General features: G+C 43.6%; 1 protein-coding gene across 1 annotated transcript in view; it reads right to left on the reverse strand.

Annotated features, from left to right (window-relative positions):
• COL22A1 (collagen type XXII alpha 1 chain) overlaps nucleotides 1-27,042 on the reverse strand; it is a 442,369-nt gene that overhangs the window by 64,018 nt on the left and 351,309 nt on the right. The window contains exons 46-50 of the mRNA XM_088478826.1: nucleotides 25,036-25,149; nucleotides 20,882-20,935; nucleotides 7,317-7,370; nucleotides 5,371-5,424; nucleotides 1,501-1,554 (exon numbers count right to left, since the gene is read on the reverse strand). Of these exons, the coding sequence (XP_088334952.1) occupies nucleotides 1,501-1,554; nucleotides 5,371-5,424; nucleotides 7,317-7,370; nucleotides 20,882-20,935; nucleotides 25,036-25,149 (330 nt within the window). The remainder of the gene's footprint in view (nucleotides 1-1,500; nucleotides 1,555-5,370; nucleotides 5,425-7,316; nucleotides 7,371-20,881; nucleotides 20,936-25,035; nucleotides 25,150-27,042) is intronic.

Genomic DNA, 27,042 nt, shown 5'->3' on the forward strand with positions numbered 1-27,042 from the left:
TTTTTCGGAAACTCTGTCCTGGCATCTAAAGAATGGTAAATGCGGCAGTTTTCCACATTTTCATTACCGCATTGGGAGTTGGGGTATAAATAGGACATCACAGCCGCATTGAAAATCAGTTTGGCAATAAATATGCCCCCCAAACTTAAATAGTGTTTAAAAGTAAAAAAAATCAATATAAAAAAAGGATATCCCATTAACATGCCAGACCCTGCTAAATGTAACACGCATGGTCACTGACAGTGTAATAATCCCCTAGAGCAGGCCTGGTTAACCTGTGGCTCTCCAGCTGTCGTGAAACTACGAGTCCCTGCATACCCACACACCAAACAGCTGTTAATGCATGCTGGGACCTGTAGTTACACAACAGCTTCAGGTTGGCCAGGCCTGCACTAGAGCACTGATAGACAACCTGGTACACTTCATGGCAGAGCGGTAACAAGGGCTCTGGGTGCCCTGTGCCAGCCATGCTCCCTTTGCACTGATATCCTGCATGGGGGGGGGGGTGCGCACTGCCACCCCCCCCCACACCTGAAACTGCAGCAGTGCCCAGAGTCTTGGAGAATCTCCGGTCTGCTGTAATTAGGACAGAGCGCCACCAGTTGCCTGTCAATGCTATAGAGAGCCTAATAACTTCACAATAGGAAGATAAAAGATGTAGGCTATACATTACAGCTTGAGTCTCCCGTATCCAAATATTCCAAAATACAGAATTTTTTAGCATGTCTGAGATAGTGACCCTTTTGCTTTTTGATGGGTCAATGTACACAAACTTTGTTTAAGGCACAAAATTATTAAAAATAAAGTATAAAATTACCTATAGGCTGTGTGTATTAGGTGTATTTGAAACATAAATGAATTTCATGCATGTACACAAACTTTGTTTCAGCCACAAAATTATTGCAAATATTGTATAAAATGACCTGCAGGCTGTGTGTATAAGGTCTATATAACACATAAATGCATTCTGTGTTTAGATTTGGGTCCCATTCAAAAAAATATCTCATTATGATATGCAAATATTCCAAAATACGGAATATTCCGATATCCAAAATACAGCTGGTCCCAAGCAGTTTGGATATGGGAGACTCAACCTGTACTTTCAATGATAATTATCACAAAATGTACAGTATAGATTTATTACAGCAACATATTTTTTCCACCAGTTATTGTTTAACACAAATAGAAAAAAAAAAGACATCATTTGAACAGTACACAGCATGTCTGTGCTAAGATGTGTGAGTGCATATAAGTGACATTAAATAATGATTAAATGCGAATATTTAGGATTTTAGTAATAAACCTAAACTCAACAGTAATTTTTTTAATTAGTTACTGTAGCATCTTAGTTTCACTTTAACAAACCTAACATTCTACAATGTATCAAGACGATTAATACACAGTAAGCACAAAAGGCCCTCTCACACTAAAATAATGACTGTATTTAGCATGATTTTATGCAGAGCAGGGGGGGCAAATATAGGTGTATATACAACTTACACTTTCTCCTTTCGGTCCAGAAGAACCAATTGCTCCAGGTAAACCATCAGGTCCCTGACAGACATGAAACAGATTAGGGTCAGACGAGGAGATTTAAGCAGCGTATAGGTGTCTAATGTGCGTTATTAGAGCCCTATATTGCAATTTGATGCTGAAAGTTGATGCAGAGCTGAAAAAACCAATGCAAGTGAATGGCCCTGTACACACACGCTCGCTGTGTGCTTTGTGTCAGTGTCACCAATGTCTGCAGTGTATAGAAGGATTAGCTCTATAACAGACAATTGAGTATTATGGGAGCGCTCATTCACCACTAGTACACTATGTGGCAGGGACACCTGGAGATGTGTTAAGAAATCAACGTTCTGTTAAAGCAAGAAATATGCCAGGTTTTGGCTCTGCTTTTAGCTAGTGCTGTTTTTCTTCACCTATAGAGTACATACCAGGGGTGGCCAACCAGTCAGATTCAAAGAGCCCAAAATATCTGTAGGTATGTCAAAGAGCCGAGATCATGCGTGCACCGTAGGCACACATGCAAAAAGGGGTGTGGCCTTGATTTTTGTAGGAGTATGTAAAAGCGCATGCACACAATCACCGTGGAGGTAACTGTTAAAGGGAAAGTAAAAGCCAGAACAATATAAAAAAACATTGAAAAAACATAAATAAAATAGACTGAAAAAGCCACTTCCACAAAAAATACATTGGAAAAAACAGGTTCTAACTCCAGCGGCCCCTGATGTGTCACAGCAGCAGCCTCTCCATGTGTCACTCCAGCAGCCCTTAATGTGTCACAGCAGCAGCCTCTCCATGTGTCACTCCAGCAGCCCCTGATGTGTCACAACAGCAGCCTCTCCATGTGTCACTCCAGCGGCCCCTGATGTGTCACAACAGCAGCCTCTCCATGTGTCACTCCAGCAGCCCCAGATGTGTCACAGCAGCAGCCTCTCCATGTGCACTCCAGCAGCCCCTGATGTGTCACAGCAGCAGCCTCTCCATGTGTCACTCCAGCAACCCCTGATGTGTCACAGCAGCAGCCTCTCCATGTGTCACTCCAGCAGCCCCTGATGTGTCACAGCAGCAGCCTCTCCATGTGTCACTCCAGCAGTCAGTGTCAGGCAGGACAGCCGCATCAGGACAATGGAAGAGCAGCATGTGGCTCAAGAGCCACAGGTTGGCCACCGCTGGTATATACTGTCCCATAGGGGTTTTTGTTAGATGTTGCCTTATAAATCACAAGTTTACTGCTGGCAATAACACTGCCATTGTCGCGGATGACCTTGCCTATACATGGGGAAGGATATTTAGCAAGCATTGCAGAGACATAACTTACAGTATCCTGAAATTGCACCAAATAGTTACATTTGTGTGGCACATCAAAGTGGGATAAGAGTCCGTCGCTCAGTATTTTTTAATGAATTTGTGTCTGTGCTTTAAGAAGCACAAAACAATAGTATGTATATTCTGTACACCACTAGTGGATCTACGTGCTATAGCCGTGTGACAAGTACGCTAATCTGAGAAAAAAGGCAAGAAACCGGGGATCAATATGACTGAGCCGTTGCAATGGAAAAAGTCGCTAAGCAGTGCAAAAAAAACCACACTAAACTGCAGAAGTCTGAAACTAGCTATCCGGGGTGCGGAGTCTAAGTCGTGACATGCGTCTCACACCGTATAGTGTAAAAGCGGTAGGGGAATCACATCTGTGCTTGTGCAACTGTAATACCTGTTTGACGCTCCATAAGGTTCTCTAAAAACTATTTTACCCCAGGATCTAAATGTCTTTTTCATACAATACATCCAGATCAATCTCATTGTACAGCAATTGCTCCACTTTCAATTTAGAATTAGGGCAAAAGGAGAACTATGTGGGGAGGTATTTTTGTTTGCCTTGTTCGCTGTAATATATGTACAGTACTGCCTATAAGCGAGCCAGTGCACACAGCCTAAAGACATATATAAAATCAGAATGTCCCTATGACTTAAATGACTAAGGGCAGTATTCAGTTTGAAGTGAAAAGTCGTTATCGGCGATAATTTATTGCTGATGATGTCCTTTTCATCTTTTCGTCTGTTTGAATTATCCCCCTATTCAATCGATGCAAAAAAGCAGTGTACAAAAAATGGGGATAATTTTTCTCCAGCCTTTAGCTGGCGAAAAAAAGTGCAGAATTGGGGTTTAGGGGTTCACACTGCAGCAATATCAGCAAAAATACTTGAATCCTACATAATAATAGAAATTCAGAGGTATTAGTTACATATATTTGCAAATATATGAATAAGCGCCGGGCCAACGTTAAGGCTCCTCTATGCCTGCGTCCCTAACATTATGGGGTTCACGTCCAAGGTGCAGGGAACCCAAAAATCTTATAGCCAAGGACCATCCCCAGGGCATCACATGAAAAAGGGAACAAAGGTGATAGTGAAGTGTAAATTATAGATGTGTAAAAATAAATCAATAAGTTATCATGCAGTACATTAATTTGTAATTATATGACCCAAAGTGGGTGCTACTATTAGGTAGCAACAATTATTTTGGGGTGAGCGTTTGGGCCCCCGGAGTTGCTCTGGCTGGACCTTTTTCAGGGCATCACCACTTAATTCACATATATATTTTTTTATCACTTTTATATTTGTTTGTCTATTATATATGTAATTTTAACGTTCTCATTATATTAACACTTATTGATTATCTTTACACATCTATACTTTACACTTCACTATCACCTTTTTTCCCTTTTTTGTGTGATGCCCTGGGGATGGTCCTTGGCTAGATTCTTTTGGGGTTCCCTGCGCCTCAGACGTGAACCCCATAATGTTAGGGATGAGGGTATAGAGGAGCCTTGACGTTGGCCCGGCGCTTATTCATATATTTGCAAATGTATGTAACTAATACCTCTGAATTCTATTATTATGCAAGTTCCAGAAATTTTTGCTGATTTTGCTGCAGTATGCTGGAGGGAAAATCCCTTTTTTTTCTGTAGTTCAGTGTAAACCCCGCCCTTTACAAGCACCTGTGCAATGTCATTAAGCTGATGTGAGCGACCACCATACTTTTTGTTTGCACCCCTGGGAATGCCCCCTAAAAACAATGTGTGTCAAAAAAAGTTTTTAAAAAATAGGGACACCCCAAAAAAATATTTTAGGGTTAAAAAAACAAAAAAAGGAACACACTTCAAAAATAGCTAAATTGATTCCAGAGGGGTTCCCTTATATGCGGCAGGTGTTTTCTTCATTGGGGGAGTAGCAGCAGGTGCATTTTTGAAGAATCTTGAAAAATCATTTTAGGGACTTAAACATATGCTTGCACCCATTTTCATATACCCCACATTTGATGGGCATAGTAATTTCCCCCCCCCCCAAAAAAAAATAAATTGCTAAATGCTCTTCTGCATCACCTTCTTCAAAGCCGCATTTATGCACCTGCAGCGGCTATTTAAAAACCCAACTTCCCTTCTGCATGCAAAAATGGGGGTACCCATAGTGATCCTCATGTCTGGACATCTTTAGGGGGGTTCTAAAATGATTTCCAGAAAATTCCATAATTTTTTCGCCGCTCCAAGTTTTACCGGTTCCCGTTTTCGCGTCCTTTGAAATTGAATATGGGGAATATCTGGCACGCGCGCGATACTTTTCCACCTGGAAAACAGGCGAAGGAGGAGAGAAGTCCAGCAAGCGAAAAGTCCAGACTTTTTGCCTCATATTGAATATGGCCCAAGGAGTAAAGTTACTTTGCAGGATTTTTTGGCAGTTTCGGAAGCTGTATTTATAGGCACAATGATATTAGATAAGAAACGCCTGGTTTTGAAATTAATATTCAAGCCCCTAAGTATTTCCTTTTCAAGAAATCACAAATGATTCGAAAACACAGCTTACAGGTGGCCCCGCATTGCCGGGTGATCCGACAAATCCCGGCATTCCTTGGGTACCCTGGAACAGAAAAGGAAATAATTAAGTAGGGGTTTATAGAAGACTTGCGGGGCGTCTGCATCATTGCTGTCAAAATAACTGGTACATTGTTCCTCTACAGTAGAATACACAATGCAGTTTACATGCTAACATACAAAGGGCCAAATGTAATAGGGTGAGAGTTTAGAAAATGTTAGAGTTTAGCAGTAAACTCTCACATTGGTTGAGTTTTATCTTCAAAATGGGAAAACATCTGAATGAGATTTTAAATCATGAGAGTTTTTTAAGTCTAAAAAAACATGCAAGTTCGCTCTGTTACTTTGTTTTTGGACTCTATTACATTGGCAAAGCTTAAAAAGTGTCAGAAACTCTCACTTTTCTAAACTCTCACCCTATTACATTTGGCCCAAAGTGTGAATTAACCATAACAGTTTGAAAAAAAATAACAAATTGAATGTGAAACACGATTGTGATGTCATTGGTCATTGGAGTTATCCTAAGTTCAAGGCTGATTCTGAAAAAAAACAAAAGTAATATTGTACCTGGGTAACACCATGTTGCACTGCAGGGGGGGCAGATATACAATGTGCAGAGGGTATTAGATTTGGGAGGGGCGAGTCCAAACTCACATCTAAATTGCAGTGTAACAATAAAGCTGCCCAGCATCTGTGGGCTACATGCAGAAGCAGCCGGTATTTATCCTGCATGCAAAACTAGGAAATACTAGTACTTGAACCCCGTGCAGTGTAGCATGGTTTATCCAGGGGCAAAGTTACAGTACTTGCTTTTATTCTTTACATTGCTCCCAACTCAGAAATAGCCCATGTGTGATAGAGGGATGCTAAAATGCCAAATAAACATAAGTGGTGGTGCTGTCGATGTTGAGTGACAGCACGCCCCCTTTGGTGGGCGGGCAGGGGGTGGCTGCCCAGACGGAGGCGTTCCCATGAGAACGCCTACCGTTTGGGGGCAGCCCCACTGACATCAAGAGTGATGTCAGTGGGAGAGATTTCGGCTCTGTTTGAGCCGAAAGCTCTCTGGGGCTTGCGGCCACGAGAAAATACCACAAGGGTCTCGTCGCAAGCCCGATGGTCGCGATGGTCTTGACCATCGCGACCATCAACCTGGCCACTCGCTATAGCTGTGGGTGGTCACCCACAGCTATGCGAGCGGCCAGGAGGTCGCATAACAAAAAAAAAAAAAAACCCTGATTCAGAGCGAGCGCTCTATCAGAGCGTCCGGCTCTGAATCAGAGCCACTGTGCACAGCTATAATCTCTGTTTGCACTTAATAGCTCTCTGATTTCTTCCACCGTGCCCACATAGTGAGCATTAGGTAACCCAACAGCTGCATGAGACTTGTGTAGATAGGAGAGCAGCAATAATGTGCAAGAATAAGGAGGGAACCCCCACAGTAACGTAAATGTCTGAGTGTCATATTAGGTCATATATACGTTTTTACAGCTGTCAGTTAGATAAGATGTTCATAGTATCGGATCTGTACTGCGCATGTGCCGATCAGAGTCTGCGACAACGGTCGCAGTGTCCCCTGAGCCCTGTAAGCCACCGATTTGAGAGAATATGCCGAGGCCAGTGGTGTCTCTGTCTTCCAACTCGGCGTCACTGGCTCCGGCTGCGTGAATTTCACGACCATCCTGAGTAATCTGAGGGTCACCGAGATGGCCGATGCTCGTACAAGCGATCCGATGGCTGCGTCCCCGGGCACAGCAGAGGATCACAGAAGCCGGCAGGAGGCGTTTATTTACACGCGGCGCCTCCTGCGGCGTTACCATATTATCACACAGCCGCAATAATGTACATCTATAAATCAGGCCCAATGCCATTGATATATTTAATAGATTTTAAATATTTATTTTCGTGCTTGCAATTTGTACAAGTCCAAATACATTTTACCTGTTCACCTTTGGGTCCAGGCTCTCCGAGTTCCCCGCGGTCCCCTCTGCTGCCCTGTAAGAGAAGACAAAAATATTCTCAGTCATTGGAATAATACAATGTATAAAACCATCTGTCATTATTACATGGGAAGTATCAGTTTTGTAACTATTTGTTTTGTAACTGGACAATTGTACAACATAAGCACTGACTACAGGGGATGGAGTTCAAATCCCGGCTGTTGGGTTGCCGGCGCCCACAATGCTGGCACCGGAATCCTGCCACCAGTCAGAATCCTGGCACCAGCTTCCCGACCGCTGGCGTCCCAACGGTAAGTAGTGGGGTTAGGGTTAGGCACTATGGGGAGAGGGTTAGGGTTAGGCACTAGGGGGAGAAGGTTAGGTTTAGGCACTAGGGGGAGAGGGTTAGGGTTAGGCACTATGGGGAGAGGGTTAGGCACTAGGGGGAGAGGGTTAGGTTTAGGCTGCGGGGGTAGGTTAGGTTTAGGCTGCAGGGAGGGAGGGTAGGTTTAGGGGGAGGGTTAGGATACTTACCGGCAGGTGTCAGTATTATAACCCTGTCGGGATGACAGTGTCGGGATTCTGACCGTCGGGATGCTGAGCACCAGCATCCCGTACCCATCCCGTATAATGCACTGTATGCTCATCTACTTTATCTAGCCCAGAGTTATATTTATTTATTTGCATCACAATGATACAGGAGAAGCCAGAGAGTTACAGAAATCACAATAACTACATACTGTACTGTATTGCCGGATGGGAGTACTGGGCCAGGACTCATGGTCACATTTATCTTGTACATCATATGCTGTTCACCCTCACATTACACTGGCATTACACAGACAGTACACTGGCATTACACAGACAGTACACTGGCATTACACAGACAGTACACTAGCATTGTACCAACATTACACCTACATTACACAGACATTGTACAGACATTACACATACATTGTACAGACATTGTACAGACATTACACAGACATTGTACAGACATTACACATACATTACACAGACATTGTACAGACATTACACATACATTACACAGACATTGTACAGACATTACACAGACATTGTACAGACATTACACAGACATTGTACAGACATTGTACAGACATTACACAGACATTTTACAGACATTGTACAGACAGTACACAGACATTGTACATACATTACACAGAAATTACACAGACATTGTACAGACATTGTACAGACATTACACAGACATTGTAAAGACATTGTACAGACAGTACACAGACATTGTACAGACAGTACACAGACATTGTACAGACAGTACACAGACATTGTACAGACAGTACACAGACATTACACAGACATTGTACAGACATTACACAGACATTGTACAGACATTGTACAGACATTACACAGACATTGTACAGACATGGGACCTCATTCAGAGCCGCTCGTAAGCGGCCGTTCGCTCGTTCCGAGCGATGTTCGCACATCTGCGCATGCGTACGGTTTGTAATACGCATGCGCGAACCAGTCAGTGCGGCCGAAAAACGTTTGTTCGTTAGATAGCGAATGCCTGCTATTTTGAGTGACAGGAGGAGGCGTATGTGGGTGGTAACAGGGGAAGGTGCTTGAAAACGGGGAGTGGAGATCAGAACGCAGGCGTGCTTAAAGGTCAAAACGGGCGTTTTATGGGTGTGCATAATTAATACAGCAGCGTCATTGACCACATCACTTGGTTGTTTTAAAGTCTGAACAGCTCGCAATATAGCAGTAGGAAAAACCAGCCACAAGAATAGCGAGCAGTTCATACGCTGTTCGATGTACTCGATTAATCTATTAAATAGCGGACATGACGTATGGTGAGCGGCCAGGGGGCGTATTTTTCAAATAAACGTCCGCATGTTTTGTTCGCTCATTCAGACATGGAGGCGTCAACAGACCGCAAGGAGCGAACGGTTCATTTGAATAGCCACCCCCTTTTTCTGAACGAATGACCGCAAATAGCGTCCAGCTCTGAATCAGGGCCATTGTACAGACATTACACAGACATTGTACATACATTACACAGACATTGTACAGACAGTACACAGACATTGTACATACATTACACAGACATTGTACAGACAGTACACAGACATTGTACATACATTACACAGACATTGTACAGACATTACACAGACATTACACATACATTACAAAGACATTGTACAGACAGTACACAGACATTGTACATACATTACACAGACATTGTACAGACAGTACACAGACATTGTACATACATTACACAGACATTGTACAGACATTACACAGACATTGTACATACATTACACAGACATTGTACAGACAGTACACAGACAGTACACAGACATTGTACAGACATTACACAGACATTGTACAGACAGTACACAGACATTGTACAGACAGTACACAGACATTGTACAGACAGTACACAGACAGTACACAGACATTGTACAGACATTACACAGACATTGTACAGACAGTACACAGACATTGTACATACATTACACAGACATTGTACAGACATTACACAGACATTACACATACATTACAAAGACATTGTACAGACAGTACACAGACAGTACACAGACATTGTACAAACATTACACAGACATTACACAGACATTGTACAAACATTACACAGACATTACACAGACATTGTACAGACAGTACACAGACATTGGGCCTGATTCAGACCCACTCGCGAGCGGCTGTCCGCTCGCAAGTGGGTCGATGTTCTGCACTGAGCATGCGCACGACGGAGGGAGCTCCGTCGTGCGCATGCGCCAGACGCGACAAGCGAAGGACTTTCCTTCGCTTGTTGTGTCTGATCAAAGGGGGCGTGCTGTCGATGTTGATTGACAGCACGCCCCCTTTGGTGGGCGTGCCGGGGGCGTGCCTCCCTGGCGGGGCCTTTCCTAAGGGAACGCCTACCGTCAGAAGCCGGCCCACTGACATCACTAGTGATGTCAGTGGGAGTGATTTTGGCTCTGATAGAGCCAAAATCACTCCGGGCCTTGCGGTTGAAAACCTCAACCGCAGGCTCCGGCTCGCAGTTTCGATGGTCGCGATGGCCATCAAACTGCACGCTCCATAGTTATGGAGGACGGCCCTCATTCAGAGTGTGCGCTCTGCTCAGAGCGTACGGCTCTGAATGAGGGCCCTTGTACAGACAGTACACAGACAGTACACAGACATTGTACAGACATTACCCATACATTACACAGACATTGTACATACATTACACAGACATTGTACAGACAGTACACAGACAGTACACAGACATTGTACAGACATTACACAGACATTGTACAGACAGTACACAGACATTGTACAGACAGTACACAGACATTGTACAGACAGTACACAGACAGTACACAGACATTGTACAGACATTACACAGACATTACACATACATTACAAAGACATTGTACAGACAGTGCACAGACATTGTACAGACAGTACACAGACATTGTACAAACATTACACAGACATTACACAGACATTGTACAGACAGTGTACATACATTACACATACATTGTACAGACATTACACAGACAATGTACATACATTACATATACATTGTACAGACATTACACAGACATTATACAGACAGTATACATAAATTGTACAGACATTGTGCAGACATTACACAGACATTGTACAGACATTACACAGAAATTACACAGACATTGTTCATTACGTGGACAGTACACAGACATTGTTCATTACGAGGACAGTACACAGACATTGTACAGACATTACATAGACATTACACAGACATTACACAGATATTGTACAGACATTACACAGACATTACACAGACATTGTTCATTACGCGGACAGTACACAGACATTGTTCATTACGCGGACAGTACACAGACATTGTACATTACGCGGACAGTACACAGACATTGTACATTACACAGACAGTACACAGACATTGTACATTACACAGACAGTACACAGACATTGTACAGACATTACACAGACATTACACAGACATTGTTCATTACGCGGACAGTACACAGACATTGTTCATTACGCGGACAGTACACAGACATTGTACATTACACAGACAGTATACAGACATTGTACATTACACAGACAGTACACAGACATTGTACAGACAGTACACAGACATTGTACAGACATTGTACAGACAGTACACAGACATTGTACAGACAATACACATACATTACACAGACATTGTACAGACAATACACATACATTACACAGACATTGTACAGACAGTACACAGACATTGTACAGACATCACACAGACATTGTACATACATTACACAGACATTGTACAGACATTACACAGACATTACACATACATTACAAAGACATTGTACAGACAGTACACAGACATTGTACAGACAGTACACAGACATTGTACAGACATTACACAGACATTACACATACATTACACAGACATTGCACAGACATTGTACAGACAGTACACAGACATTGTACAGACATTACACAGACATTGTACAGACAGTACACAGACATTGTACAGACAGTACACAGACATTGTACAGACAGTACACAGACATTGTACAGACATTGTACAGACAGTACACAGACATTGTACAGACAGTACACAGACATTGTACAGACAGTACACAGACATTACACAGACATTGTACATACATTACACAGACATTGTACAGATAGTACACAGACATTGTACAGACATTACACATACATTACACAGACATTGTACAGACAGTACACAGACATTGTACAGACAGTACACAGACATTGTACAGACAGTACACAGACATTACACAGACATTACACAGACATTGTACAGACATTACACAGACATTGTACAGACAGTACACAGACATTACACAGACAGTACACAGACATTGTACAGACATTACACAGACATTGTACAGACATTACACAGACATTACACAGACATTGTACAGACAGTACACAGACATTGTACAGACAGTACACAGACATTACACAGACATTGTACATACATTACACAGACATTGTACAGACAGTACACAGACATTGTACAGACAGTACACAGACATTGTACAGACATTACACATACATTACACAGACATTGTACAGACATTACACAGACATTGTACAGACATTACACAGACATTGTGCATACATTACACAGACATTGTACAGACATTACACAGACATTGTACAGACATTACACAGACATTGTACATACATTACACAGACAATGTACAGACATGGGCCCTCATTCAGAGCAGCTCGTAAGCGGCTGTTCGCTCGTTACGAGCGATGTTCGCACATCTGCGCAAGCCTACGGTTTGTAATACGCATGCGCGAACCAGTCAGTGCGGCCGAAAAACGTTTGTTCGTTAGATAGCGAATGCCTGCTATTTTGAGTGACAGGAGGAGGCGTATGTGGGTGGTAACAGGGGAAGGTGCTTGAAAACGGGAAGTGGAGATCAGAACGCAGGCGTGCTTAAAGGTCAAAACGGGCGTTTTATGGGTGTGCATAATTAATACAGCAGCGTCATTCACCACGTCACTTGGTTGTTTTAAAGTCTGAACAGCTCGCAATATAGCAGTAGGAAAAACCAGCCACAAGAATAGCGAGCAGTTCATACGCTGTTCGATGTACTCGATTAATCTATTAAATAGCGGACATGACGTATGGTGCGAGCGGCCAGGGGGCGTATTTTTCAAATAAACGTCCGCATGTTTTGTTCGCTCATTCAGACATGGAGGCGTCAACAGACCGCAAGGAGCGAACGGTTCATTTGAATAGCCACCCCCTTTTTCTGAACGAATGACCGCAAATAGCGTCCAGCTCTGAATCAGGGCCATTGTACAGACATTACACAGACATTGTACATACATTACACAGACATTGTACATACATTACACAGACATTGTACAGACAGTACACAGACATTGTACATACATTACACAGACATTGTACAGAAAGTACACAGACATTGTACATACATTACACAGACATTGTACAGACATTACACAGACATTACACATACATTACAAAGACATTGTACAGACAGTACACAGACATTGTACAGACAGTACACAGACATTGTACATACATTACACAGACATTGTACAGACATTACACAGACATTACACAGACATTGTACATACATTACACAGACATTGTACAGACAGTACACAGACAGTACACAGACATTGTACAGACATTACACAGACATTGTACAGACAGTACACAGACATTGTACAGACAGTACACAGACATTGTACAGACAGTACACAAACAGTACACAGACATTGTACAGACATTACACAGACATTGTACAGAAAGTACACAGACATTACACATACATTACAAAGACATTGTACAGACAGTACACAGATATTGTACAAACATTACACAGACATTACACAGACATTGTACAAACATTACACAGACATTACACAGACATTGTACAGACAGTACACAGACATTGGGCCTGATTCAGACCCACTCGCGAGCGGCTGTCCGCTCGCAAGTGGGTCGATGTTCTGCACTGAGCATGCGCACGACGGAGGGAGCTCCGTCGTGCGCATGCGCCAGACGCGACAAGCGAAGGACTTTCCTTCGCTCGTTGTGTCTGATCAAAGGGGGCGTGCTGTCGATGTTGATTGACAGCACGCCCCCTTTGGTGGGCGTGCCGGGGGCGTGCCTCCCTGGCGGGGCCGTTCCTAAGGGAACGCCTACCGTCAGAAGCCGGCCCACTGACATCACTAGTGATGTCAGTGGGAGTGATTTTGGCTCTGATAGAGCCAAAATCACTCCGGGCCTTGCGGTTGAAAACCTCAACCGCAGGCTCCGGCTCGCAGTTTCGATGGTCGCGAAGGCCATCAAACTGCACGCTCCATAGTTATGGAGGACGGCCCTCATTCAGAGCGTGCGCTCTGCTCAGAGCGTACGGCTCTGAATGAGGGCCCTTGTACAGACAGTACACAGACAGTACACAGACATTGTACAGACATTACCCATACATTACACAGACATTGTACATACATTACACAGACATTGTACAGACAGTACACAGACATTGTACAGACATTACACAGACATTGTACAGACAGTACACAGACATTGTACAGACAGTACACAGACATTGTACAGACATTACACATACATTACAAAGACATTGTACACACATTACACAGACATTACACATACATTACACAGACATTACACAGACATTACACAGACATTACACAGACATTGTACAGACATTACACAGACATTATACATACATTACAAAGACATTGTACAGACAGTGCACAGACATTGTACAGACAGTACACAGACATTGTACAAACATTACACAGACATTACACAGACATTGTACAGACAGTGTACATGCATTACACATACATTGTACAGACATTGTACATACATTACATATACATTGTACAGACATTACACAGACATTATACAGACAGTATACATAAATTGTACAGACATTGTGCAGACATTACACAGACATTGTACAGACATTACACAGACATTACACAGACATTGTTCATTACGTGGACAGTACACAGACATTGTTCATTACGAGGACAGTACACAGACATTGTACAGACATTACACAGACATTACACAGACATTACACAGACATTGTACAGACAATACACAGACATTACACAGACATTGTTCATTACGCGGACAGTACACAGACATTGTTCATTACGCGGACAGTACACAGACATTGTACATTACGCGGACAGTACACAGACATTGTACATTACACAGACAGTACACAGACATTGTACAGACATTACACAGACATTACACAGACATTGTTCATTACGCGGACAGTACACAGACATTGTTAATTACGCGGACAGTACACAGACATTGTACATTACACAGACAGTACACAGACATTGTACATTACACAGACAGTACACAGACATTGTACAGACAGTACACAGACATTGTACAGACATTGTACAGACAGTACACAGACATTGTACAGACAATACACATACATTACACAGACATTGTACAGACAGTACACAGACATTGTACAGACATTACACAGACATTGTGCATACATTACACAGACATTGTACAGACATTACACAGACATTACACATACATTACAAAGACATTGTACAGACAGTACACAGACATTGTACAGACAGTACACAGACATTGTACAGACATTACACAGACATTACACAGACATTACACAGACATTGTACAGACAGTACACAGACATTGTACAGACATTACACAGACATTGTACAGGCATTACACAGACAGTACACAGACATTGTACAGACAGTACACAGACATTGTACAGACAGTACACAGACATTGTACAGACATTGTACAGACAGTACACAGACATTGTACAGACAGTACACAGACATTGTACAGACAGTACACAGACATTACACAGACATTGTACATACATTACACAGACATTGTACAGACAGTACACAGACATTGTACAGACATTACACATACATTACACAGACATTGTACAGACAGTACACAGACATTGTACAGACAGTACACAGACATTGTACAGACAGTACACAGACATTACACAGACATTGTACAGACATTACACAGACATTGTACAGACAGTACACAGACATTACACAGACAGTACACAGACATTGTACAGACAGTACACAGACAGTACACAGACATTGTACAGACAGTACACAGACATTGTACAGACATTACACATACATTACACAGACATTGTACAGACATTACACAGACATTGTACAGACAGTACACAGACATTGTACAGACAGTACACAGACATTGTACAGACAGTACACAGACATTGTACAGACAGTACACAGACAGTACACAGACATTGTACAGACATTACACAGACATTGTACAGACATTACACAGACATTGTACAGACAGTAAACAGACATTACACAGACAGTACACAGACATTGTACAGACATTACACAAACATTGTACAGACATTACACATACATTACACAGACATTGTACAGACAGTACACAGACATTGTACAGACATTACACATACATTACACAGACATTGTACAGACATTACACAGACATTGTACAGACAGTACACAGACATTGTACAGACAGTACACAGACAGTACACAGACATTGTACAGACATTACACAGACATTGTACAGACATTACACAGACATTGTACAGACAGTACACAGACATTGTACATACATTACACAGACATTGTACAGACATTACACAGACATTACACATACATTACAAAGACATTGTACAGACAGTACACAGACATTGTACAGACAGTACACAGACATTGTACAAACATTACACAGACATTACACAGACATTGTACAAACATTACACAGACATTACACAGACATTGTACAGACAGTACACAGACATTGTACAGACAGTACACAGACATTGTACAGACATTACACATACATTACACAGACATTGTACAGACATTACACAGACATTGTACAGACATTACATAGACATTGTGCATACATTACACAGACATTGTACAGACATTACACAGACATTGTACAGACATTACACAGACATTGTACAGACATTACACAGACAATGTACAGAAATGGGCCCTCATTCAGAGCCGCTCGTAAGCGGCTGTTCGCTCGTTCCGAGCGATGTTCGCACATCTGCGCATGCGTACGGTTTGTAATACGCATGCGCGAACCAGTCAGTGCGGCCGAAAAACGTTTGTTCGTTAGATAGCGAATGCCTGCTATTTTGAGTGACAGGAGGAGGCGTATGTGGGTGGTAACAGGGGAAGGTGCTTGAAAACGGGAAGTGGAGATCAGAACGCAGGCGTGCTTAAAGGTCAAAACGGGCGTTTTATGGGTGTGCATAATTAATACAGCAGCGTCATTGACCACGTCACTTGGTTGTTTTAAAGTCTGAACTGCTCGCAATATAGCAGTAGGAAAAACCAGCCACAAGAATAGCGAGCAGTTCATACGCTGTTCGATGTACTCGATTAATCTATTAAATAGCGGACATGACGTATGGTGAGCGGCCAGGGGGCGTATTTTTCAAATAAACGTTCGCATGTTTTGTTCACTCATTCAGACATGGAGGCGTCAACAGACCGCAAGGAGCAAACGGTTCATTTGAATAGCCACCCCCTTTTTCTGAACGAATGACCGCAAATAGCGTCCAGCTCTGAATCAGGGCCATTGTACAGACATTACACAGACATTGTACATACATGGTACAGACAGTACACAGACATTGTACATACATTACACAGACATTGTACAGACAGTACACAGACATTGTACATACATTACACAGACATTGTACAGACAGTACACAGACATTGTACATATATTACACAGACATTGTACAGACCTTACACAGACATTACACATACATTACAAAGACATTGTACAGACAGTACACAGACATTGTACATACATTACACAGACATTGTACAGACATTACACAGACATTACACATACATTACACAGACAATGTACATACATTACACAGACATTGTACAGACATTGTACAGACAGTACACAGACATTGTACAGACATTACACAGACATTGTACAGACAGTACACAGACATTGTACAGACAGTACACAGACATTGTACAGACAGTACACAGACAGTACACAGACATTGTACAGACATTACACAGACATTGTACAGACAGTACACAGACATTGTACATACATTACACAGACATTGTACAGACATTACACAGACATTACACATACATTACAAAGACATTGTACAGACAGTACACAGACATTGTACAGACAGTACACAGACATTGTACAAACATTACACAGACATTACACAGACATTGTACAAACATTACACAGACATTACACAGACATTGTACAGACAGTACACAGACATTGGGCCTGATTCAGACCCACTCGCGAGCGGCTGTCCGCTCGCAAGTGGGTCGATGTTCTGCACTGAGCATGCGCACGACGGAGGGAGCTACATCGTGAGCATGCGCCAGACGCAACAAGCGAAGGACTTTCCTTCGCTCGTTGTGTCTGATCAAAGGGGGCATGCTGTCGATGTTGATTGACAGCACGCCCCCTTTGGTGGGCGTGCCAGGGGCGTGCCTCCCTGGCGGGGCCGTTCCTAAGGGAACGCCTACCGTCAGAAGCCGGCCCACTGACATCACTAGTGATGTCAGTGGGAGTGATTTTGGCTCTGATAGAGCCAAAATCACTCCGGGCCTTGCGGTTGAAAACCTCAACCGCAGGCTCCGGCTCGCAGTTTCGATGGTCGCGATGGCCATCAAACTGCACGCTCCATAGTTATGGAGGACGGCCCTCATTCAGAGCGTGCGCTCTGCTCAGAGCGTACGGCTCTGAATGAGGGCCCTTGTACAGACAGTACACAGACATTGTACAGACATTACACATACATTACACAGACATTGTACATACATTACACAGACATTGTACAGACATTACACAGACATTACACAGACATTGTACAGACATTACACAGACATTGTACAGACAGTACACAGACATTATACAGACAGTACACAGACATTGTACATACATTACACATACATTGTACAGACATTACACATACATTGTACAGACATTGTACATACATTACACATACATTGTACAGACATTACACAGACATTGTACAGACAGTACACAGACATTATACAGACAGTGTACATACATTACACATACATTGTACAGACATTACACAGACATTGTACATACATTACATATACATTGTACAGACATTACACAGACATTATACAGACAGTATACATAAATTGTACAGACATTGTGCAGACATTACACAGACATTGTACAGACATTACACAGACATTACACAGACATTGTTCATTACGTGGACAGTACACAGACATTGTTCATTACGCGGACAGTACACAGACATTACACAGACATTACACAGACATTACACAGACATTGTACAGACATTACACAGACATTACACAGACATTACACAGACATTGTTCATTACGCGGACAGTACACAGACATTGTTCATTACGCGGACAGTACACAGACATTGTACATTACGCGGACAGTACACAGACATTGTACATTACACAGACAGTACACAGACATTGTACATTACACAGACAGTACACAGACATTGTACAGACATTACACAGACATTACACAGACATTGTTCATTACGCGGACAGTACACAGACATTGTTCATTACGCGGACAGTACACAGACATTGTACATTACACAGACAGTACACAGACATTGTACATTACACAGACAGTACACAGACATTGTACATTACACAGACAGTACACAGACATTCAGGGCTGCCATCAGAAATTGTGGGGCCCGGGACTGACAGAATAGGCAGGGCCCCCCCCTTATTGAATGTAGTGTGTGTGCAGCAGGCCTTGCCTTTTCATCACCTCACCAACCCCCCCGCCCCCCCTCGTTAGTCAATATAGTCTGTGCGCAGCAGGCCCTGCATTTTTATTTTTATTACCTCCCCTCCCCCCCCGTTAGTTAATGTAGTGAAGTCTGTGAGCGGCAGGCCCTGCATTTTTATTACCTCACTCTCCCCCACCCCCCTGCTGACCAGACATTCCCCCATTTACCTTATGGATCCGGCAACGGCTACTTCCTCCACGGTCCACCAGTACTGCAGACGCGCTCCTCTTCCTCCGCGGTGCGCCCTACACTGGTTCGCCGTGACATAATGACGTCACGCGTGCTCAGTCAGACAGTCACTGTCAGCTGAGGAGGTGGCCTGAGAGGGCCCTGGCTGACTCCTCCAGCTCTGATGATGATTTACTAATGGCGGCAACAGTGACCAGGTCGGCGGGCAGCAGCAGCGGCGACCGGGCTCCCTTTCCTCACCACAAGGGGGTACTTCAGCTGGCTGCAGGCTCTGCAGAGGTGGTAGTAGTGGGCGGACCCCCCCACGTTCATCCAGAGGCCGGGCCCGGGACTCCAGTCCCGGCAGTCCCCCCCTGATGGCGGCCCAGCAGACATTACACGGACAGTACACAGACCTTGTACATTACACAGACAGTACACAGACATTGTACAGACATTGCACAGACATTACACAAGCATTATTTCATTAAATATTCCTGCAGTCAGGGTGAAATGCATATAGCCAAAATAGGGATGTAGTAAAAAGGTAGACATTATGGTTAGGCTGCGGACAGGAGGGGCAGGCTGCAGAGGTGGGTAGGTTAGGGTTTGGCACTTAAGGGAGCATTATGGGTTAGGGATAGGGGAGAAATACTCCCCCAAATCCTGGAGGATCGGAGGTGTGACCCGGAAGTCACAGTCACATGACCACCAGGATCCGCAAGCCACTAATAGAGCCGATGAAGCTGCTAGGAGTAGGTAAGTCACACCCTGGGCCATCAGGGATGATATGTTGACATTCTAACATGTTGAAATTTCATCACTGTCTACTGTAGTGTCTACACGATGAATGTCGTCAAGGTCAACATCAACATTATGACCATATCGACCTATCATACCCAACACGTCAAAATATACTGGGTCATTGTACATAATTATTGCTTATTTTTAATAATGTAACTCACCTTCATGCCATCCACACCTGTAGGTCCAGGAGGACCCATGAGTCCCGGTTCCCCCTACAAAAAAAATACATAAACACATCATGATATACAAATGACAGGCAACAATATTGTGGTATAATTACCTTTAGCAATACAGTAATCCTGCCCATACAGTGTGTGCAGGTTTCCAAGGTTCTATCCAAATAATGTATCAAATAAATTGCTGGAAATGCCTAAAGGTTCCCAATGTACATGGCAAGATCCAGCCCAAGCACTTAGCAGTGGATCTATATTCCACAACACAAGGATGTGGACAATATGTGTCTAGGTAAACACATCAGCATAACCACTGTAGACTTTCCAATCAGGACATTCTTCAAAAGTGGGCATTGCCCCATTAGTATTGGGGGGGCTTTGCCATGTCAAAGAAGAGCCAACTTTCCCAAATGGGTCTGAGTGCCCCTCATATAGTATGACTGAGAAATGGCAAGCATAGACATGGATAGGGGCATCACAAGTATTGGGGATGACCAAGCACCCCTGTATCCACAGAGCGGTCTTCTATGGGCATGCACACAAAGAGGGGCTGGGATAGGGCATTGATAGTGCTAGGCTGCCCCTTACCATCCTCTACTTCCCTCAAAATGCCCTTTCATTGCTACGAAGGGCAGTAGTGACTGGGAAATAGAGAGGCGGTTTGACAACTGAGGGGGCTTGTTGCAAAATTTACAAAAGAGGCTCTGCTATCTGCAGTGCCAGCGCCATCTTTCTGAAGACATCACCAGAGAGATGGCGGCTGCCAGCAGCTCATTATCAGTGAGAGAGTTGGTTCTGGGTGCAGGGGGTGCAGTGCGAAGATAGCCTTGACTCATGGACACGTGCACGACGCACTCTGCACCCAATATAGATTTGGCTCTGAGGAAATACCTCCCAAACTTCTGATCCATGGGACAAAGGTGGGCAGAGTCCTCAAACCTAAAGGTCCCACCTTAATCGGTACACTTGATGGGTATGGATTCAATTAGTCACAAAAAGAAGCGGTTTGGTGGAAAGTTTTCGTACATGCGAACTTTTCTCACAAAGATGCATATCGTGCAATCCTATTGTAGAAGTTTTCGAACGTGCCAATTCCCCATAGACAAAAAGCGGCGAACTGTTTTCACCATCTCAGAGCAGGTGAAAAGTTGTGCAAAATCTCTAATTTTGCTTTAAAATGTGGGGACTTCAGAATCCCTTGGACATCCCCTCCCTAATGACAAATTAGCCTAAAATAATTCTTAATTAGCTTAATTTGGCCAATAATGGCATGTCAATTTAGGGGTGAAAAAACTAAAAGGGTTGGAAAATGGGTTTAAAGTACTTTTTTGGGCTAAAAAATATACTTGCACCCATTTTAATGTACCCCTAATTTAACTGCACTATTTATTTTCTCCCCCCCCAAAAATAGCTTATCATTTTTCCACACTTATACAAATGTGCATTTAACAGCCATTCGACACAATTTAAGAACCCTAAAAACTTTTATTAGGGACACTAATAAATTGATTACCTATGTCAGTTACCTATTTTAAGGGGTACAGACAGATTTCCTCAAATTAATCTGTACTTTTCGCAGGTTAGTTAACGAACAATTTTCATGCTAATACGTTTTCGCATGTTTTTTTTAATGAATAGTGCGAAAAATGGGAACACGAGAAAATGTTGCACCAAAACACACAAAGGACCTCATTCAGAGTCGGTCGTTGCGGCCGCACAGTCGTAAGGGAAAAGGGGCCGCATATGCAAATGATGCACTCGCAAGTTGCGTCGTTAAGATCGGATCGTTAGCTGGACGACCAAGGGGAGGATGCGGCCGTAAGACAAAAAAATACGCCCCCTTCTCGTACGCATTACACGTCATCTCCGGGCATATAAGGATTAATCGCGACCATCGGGAACCATCGGAACTGGTCGTAGACCTTAGGGTTGACGCCGTTTGCAAAGTCAGGCACGCCTGCGTTCGGATCTCCACTCCCCCGTTCACAAGCACCTTCCCCTGTTACCACCCACAAACGCCTCATCCTGTCACTCAAACTAACGACCTGGCCAAGTTCAAGGAGAGAGATATTTCCGGTCGTAACAGCTAATTTGCGCACACGCGTTGCGAATTTTACGCATGCACAGTTTAGCGAACATCGGTGGCGTACGACCGTGTGGCCGCAACGACCGACTCTGAATGAGGTCCAATGTGTGCGAAAACTTCTCCAACGTTAAGTTTCTTGCTTTTTCGCGTCTAATTGAAATCCCCCTAAAAAGTGTCTCGATGTGTTAAAATGTATGTTCCATTGAACGCATAGACCAAGACTTTGTGGAAAAGAGCAGACTGAGAAAAATGCTTTGCTCAGCCTTCGCTAGAGAGGAGTACCCCTGTAATTGTTCCATCTCCCACCTTGATCACAATACAAATGATCTTGTCCCACAAACCACAATCTCATTTTTTTCATGTTGGCGAATATTGTAAATTTCCCAACTCCCCACAGAAGCGCACTATATTTGCTCAAAACTCCACGCGTTTCTCCTTTATAAAGTAGCACATTGGCACAAAGAAAGGCATCTTTGTACTGTGGTAGGTAAATGACCATTATTTATCATTCGCAGACGTGATGTGATCAAGATCAATGATTCACAACCTAATGCCTAAATTAGCTGTTGTAATTACTGTAGTTACCTGGCCTAGACAGATTAGTCTAAAGGGCCCATATACGGTGTAATGTGCACCAAGCGATGCAATGCACGTTCCGACGGCCGACATATTGGGCGGTCCCTACACACGGAGTGATCCGCTGCCCGACCGCCCGATATGCCGGACCCCCCCCGCACAGACTAGCATGAGATCATCCGTCGATTCTCCAGATCTGTTGTGCAGACAAAAAGATCTAGAGGAGAGACGGACGACCTCAGGGGAGCGCGCAGTGGCCGATATCATGCCCACACACGATATAGCTGCGATATCGTTCCAATCCGTCGGATCAACCGCTATATGTGGGGGGCCTTGAGAAAATGACAACCCTATAGAGTGTCCACCCCCTACACCAATTGCAACATAGGCCCGTATTCAATTTGAGCTGAGCCGCGATACTTTTTCCATCTCCCGGACTTTTCGCCTACATCGCGTGTTTTGCAGGCAGAAAAGTATTGCGCCCGTGGCCGTGCATTGCCGTATTCAATTTGAAAGTAGGCGAGAGCGGGACCCAGCGAAACATAAACAAGCGGAAAGTCATGTCAGATTTGGGGAAATCAGTCTGACACCCCCCAAAAGATGCTCTGACATGGGGGTTCCCTATGGTACCCCCCGATTTGGCTTGCTGAAGGTATATGGTGTTTTTAAACGGGCTCAATAGCTGCTAAATAGCGTTTTTCTATACGTGGTGCAGAATAGTATTCTGGAGGGTTTTTTGCAGAAAATAACATATCCCAGCAAATTTGGGTACTTGAAAATGGGGGTCAGCATATTTTAAAGTTGCTAAATCTAAGTTAAAAAAAAACATGAAAAATCCACCTTCCGCAAGCACCTGCAATGAAAAAAACACCTGGGGCATACTTGGGGACGGACCCAGAGTCAATTTTGCTAGTTTTTAACATTGTCCCCCAACATTTTTTTTTTCGCCCCCAAATTCAAAGTGATTTTTTTGGGGTGTTCTTAACTCTTTTTTTAAAAATATTTTGACACAGTTTACCTTTGGGGGACTGTCTGAAGGCTGCACAGGGGATCCCGCAACGTTGCACCCCAAAACCCCAATTCTGCACTTTTTTCCGCCTGCTATTCATAGGCGAAACTTTTCCACCTATTACATTGCATTGACTTTCCGCCTAGGTGAAAAGTCTTCCAAATTGAATATGGAGTAAAGTCAAAACAGGTGAAAATTACATCATCGACAAAAAGTTTCCGCCAAAAACACGCGAAAAAGGCTTTTCGCCTCAAATTGAATACGGGCCATAGTGACAAAAAAATCCAGACATTTTTGTTGCTTTTAAGTTAATTATTTTGGTGCTAAGAAATTTACCAGTTACAATGTTACTACTTCATCAATCTTAAGCCCAAAATTTAACACTTCTACTTGCATTACTTTTTCTATGTCCTTTCCCTCCAGCATAAACATTGTGATTCCATAGTACATGGAAGGATTGTACCGTACCTTTTTACCATCCATGCCATCCTTTCCCGTAGAGCCACGGAGACCTTTATCTCCCTTAATTCCTGGGATTCCTGCCAGTCCTGGTGGCCCCTCTGGACAGTCTCTGCACCCGTCCTTCATAATTAAGCACAAATATTTCAGTGGATACAAAGTAACACTTTAGATGTAAAAATAATTGCATAAGATGGGTATTTGGGGCTCTGAGAACCTTATTACTGGGAAATGCACAGAACTGATTGGCCAACCAACAGGCTGATGACAGAATCATGAAGTGCCCAGTACTTCACATTAAATGAGAGAGTATGACAAGATCTTTGGTATACTTTGGACACAGAAATAAATCATTTAAAAAAAAATCAAATGCATTGTAGAGCCAGGGGTTAGGTATGGATTGTCGGCGGTTGGGATGATGCCGGTCAGAATCCCGACACCCATAGGGAAGTATGCTAGCACTAACCCTCCTTCCCCAGTGCCTAAACCCAACCTCCCCCCTAGTGCCTAAACCTAACCTCCCACTCCCCACACTCTAAACCTAACCCTACCACCCCGATGCCTAACCCTAACCCACCCCCTACTGCCTAACCCTAACCCCGCACCTTAGCCCTAATCCTCCCCTAACTGCCGATACTTACGCTGTCGGGATTTCGGAGTCGGTATTTAGACCATCGGAATCCTATGCGTCGGGATGCCGACTACAACCCAAAGGCAGGAACACGGACGTAGGTAGGGAATGGTTTTATTTTCCATGCAGTTTCATTACATACAGTAGGTGGGAATGAGGACTAATGCGGCCATGTTTTTTGGCTGTAAAGTTAAACTAAATGCCTCTGACAGACTGATCACCTGCTGCCCTAAAAAGGAATTACAGTGTATGTAAGGTAGAGATGTGCCGGTTTGGTTCTACTCAGTTATTTTTTTGCCAAATTAGCGCAAGTTCGGAATTTTTCTTATTGGCTATCCAAAACACGTGACAGCCGATAGCCAGGGGCATAGAGAGAGAAGGGAGACAGTTGCCTAATCGCAGGAGACGTGGCCACGCCCCTTTAGGATTTAAAATATATATATATATTTTTGCAGTGGCGAGCTGGGGTAGGGGGCGCTGTGAGCCCCTCAGCCTGGAGCAAAGTGGGGGGGGATGTGTGTACAGTGTGATCGCTCCCCCTCCCACAGGCATAGGAGACTGCTATGGCTGCTTCTCAGAAGCCGCGAACAATCTCCCACTGCAGCCCAGCACACATCAGTGTGTGCTGGGCTGCTGTAACTTAAGGGGGAGGTGGGGTGGCGCCAGGCCCCTCTAGCAGCCCTGGCCCGTATAATTAGTACCCGAGAGACGGTCTCTTCCCTGCTTTCCTCTGTTTGTGCAGGTAAGGAGACACCTAACAGCATCTAGATATTACTTCTCTTATCTATATAAATACCGTTCCTGCACAGCCCCAATTATATCCAATGAGGGCCGCAGGAATGTGACAAGAGAAATGAAATAGTGGAGAAATCAGTGATTTCTCTGCACTAGAAAACAAAAGTATGGCTAAAATGCTGGAGAAAAAACATATATTTCGTTTATTAAATAGAACCCTAAATCTTGAAAGGTTCTCTAAGGTTTCACATGGTACCAGAGGATTGCAGAGTGGAGAGGACGCAGCCTTTGTTGCGCAACTAGAGATGGGGGAGTGAGCAGGTGATTACTTGCCATTGCACATACGTGTAAGTTGCGCTGCGAAAGCGTCACGACTTCTTTGTGATGACGTACGCACATAGGACCCATTCGCAAAGAGATAGTCATGTTGTCAGTATTTGGGGGAGGTAATGGGAGGGTGGTTAGATGAACGCAGGCGTGTCTGACCATTTAAATGCCATCCCATGGTCGTGCATAAATTAGCCTTTGCCATTGCATTCGTAACATGAGCGATCTGCGTGCGAGGTTCGCTGAAGTGCAGGCGGCTGGTCAGACTTCCCATGCTGCGTGACTGCTTGATGTGCACCGATGGTACAGATGTGTACGCAGGA

This window comes from Taudactylus pleione, unplaced genomic scaffold (genome assembly GCF_031769625.1).
Source record: "Taudactylus pleione unplaced genomic scaffold, aTauple2 ptg000219l, whole genome shotgun sequence".
Classification (NCBI taxonomy): domain Eukaryota; kingdom Metazoa; phylum Chordata; class Amphibia; order Anura; family Myobatrachidae; genus Taudactylus; species Taudactylus pleione.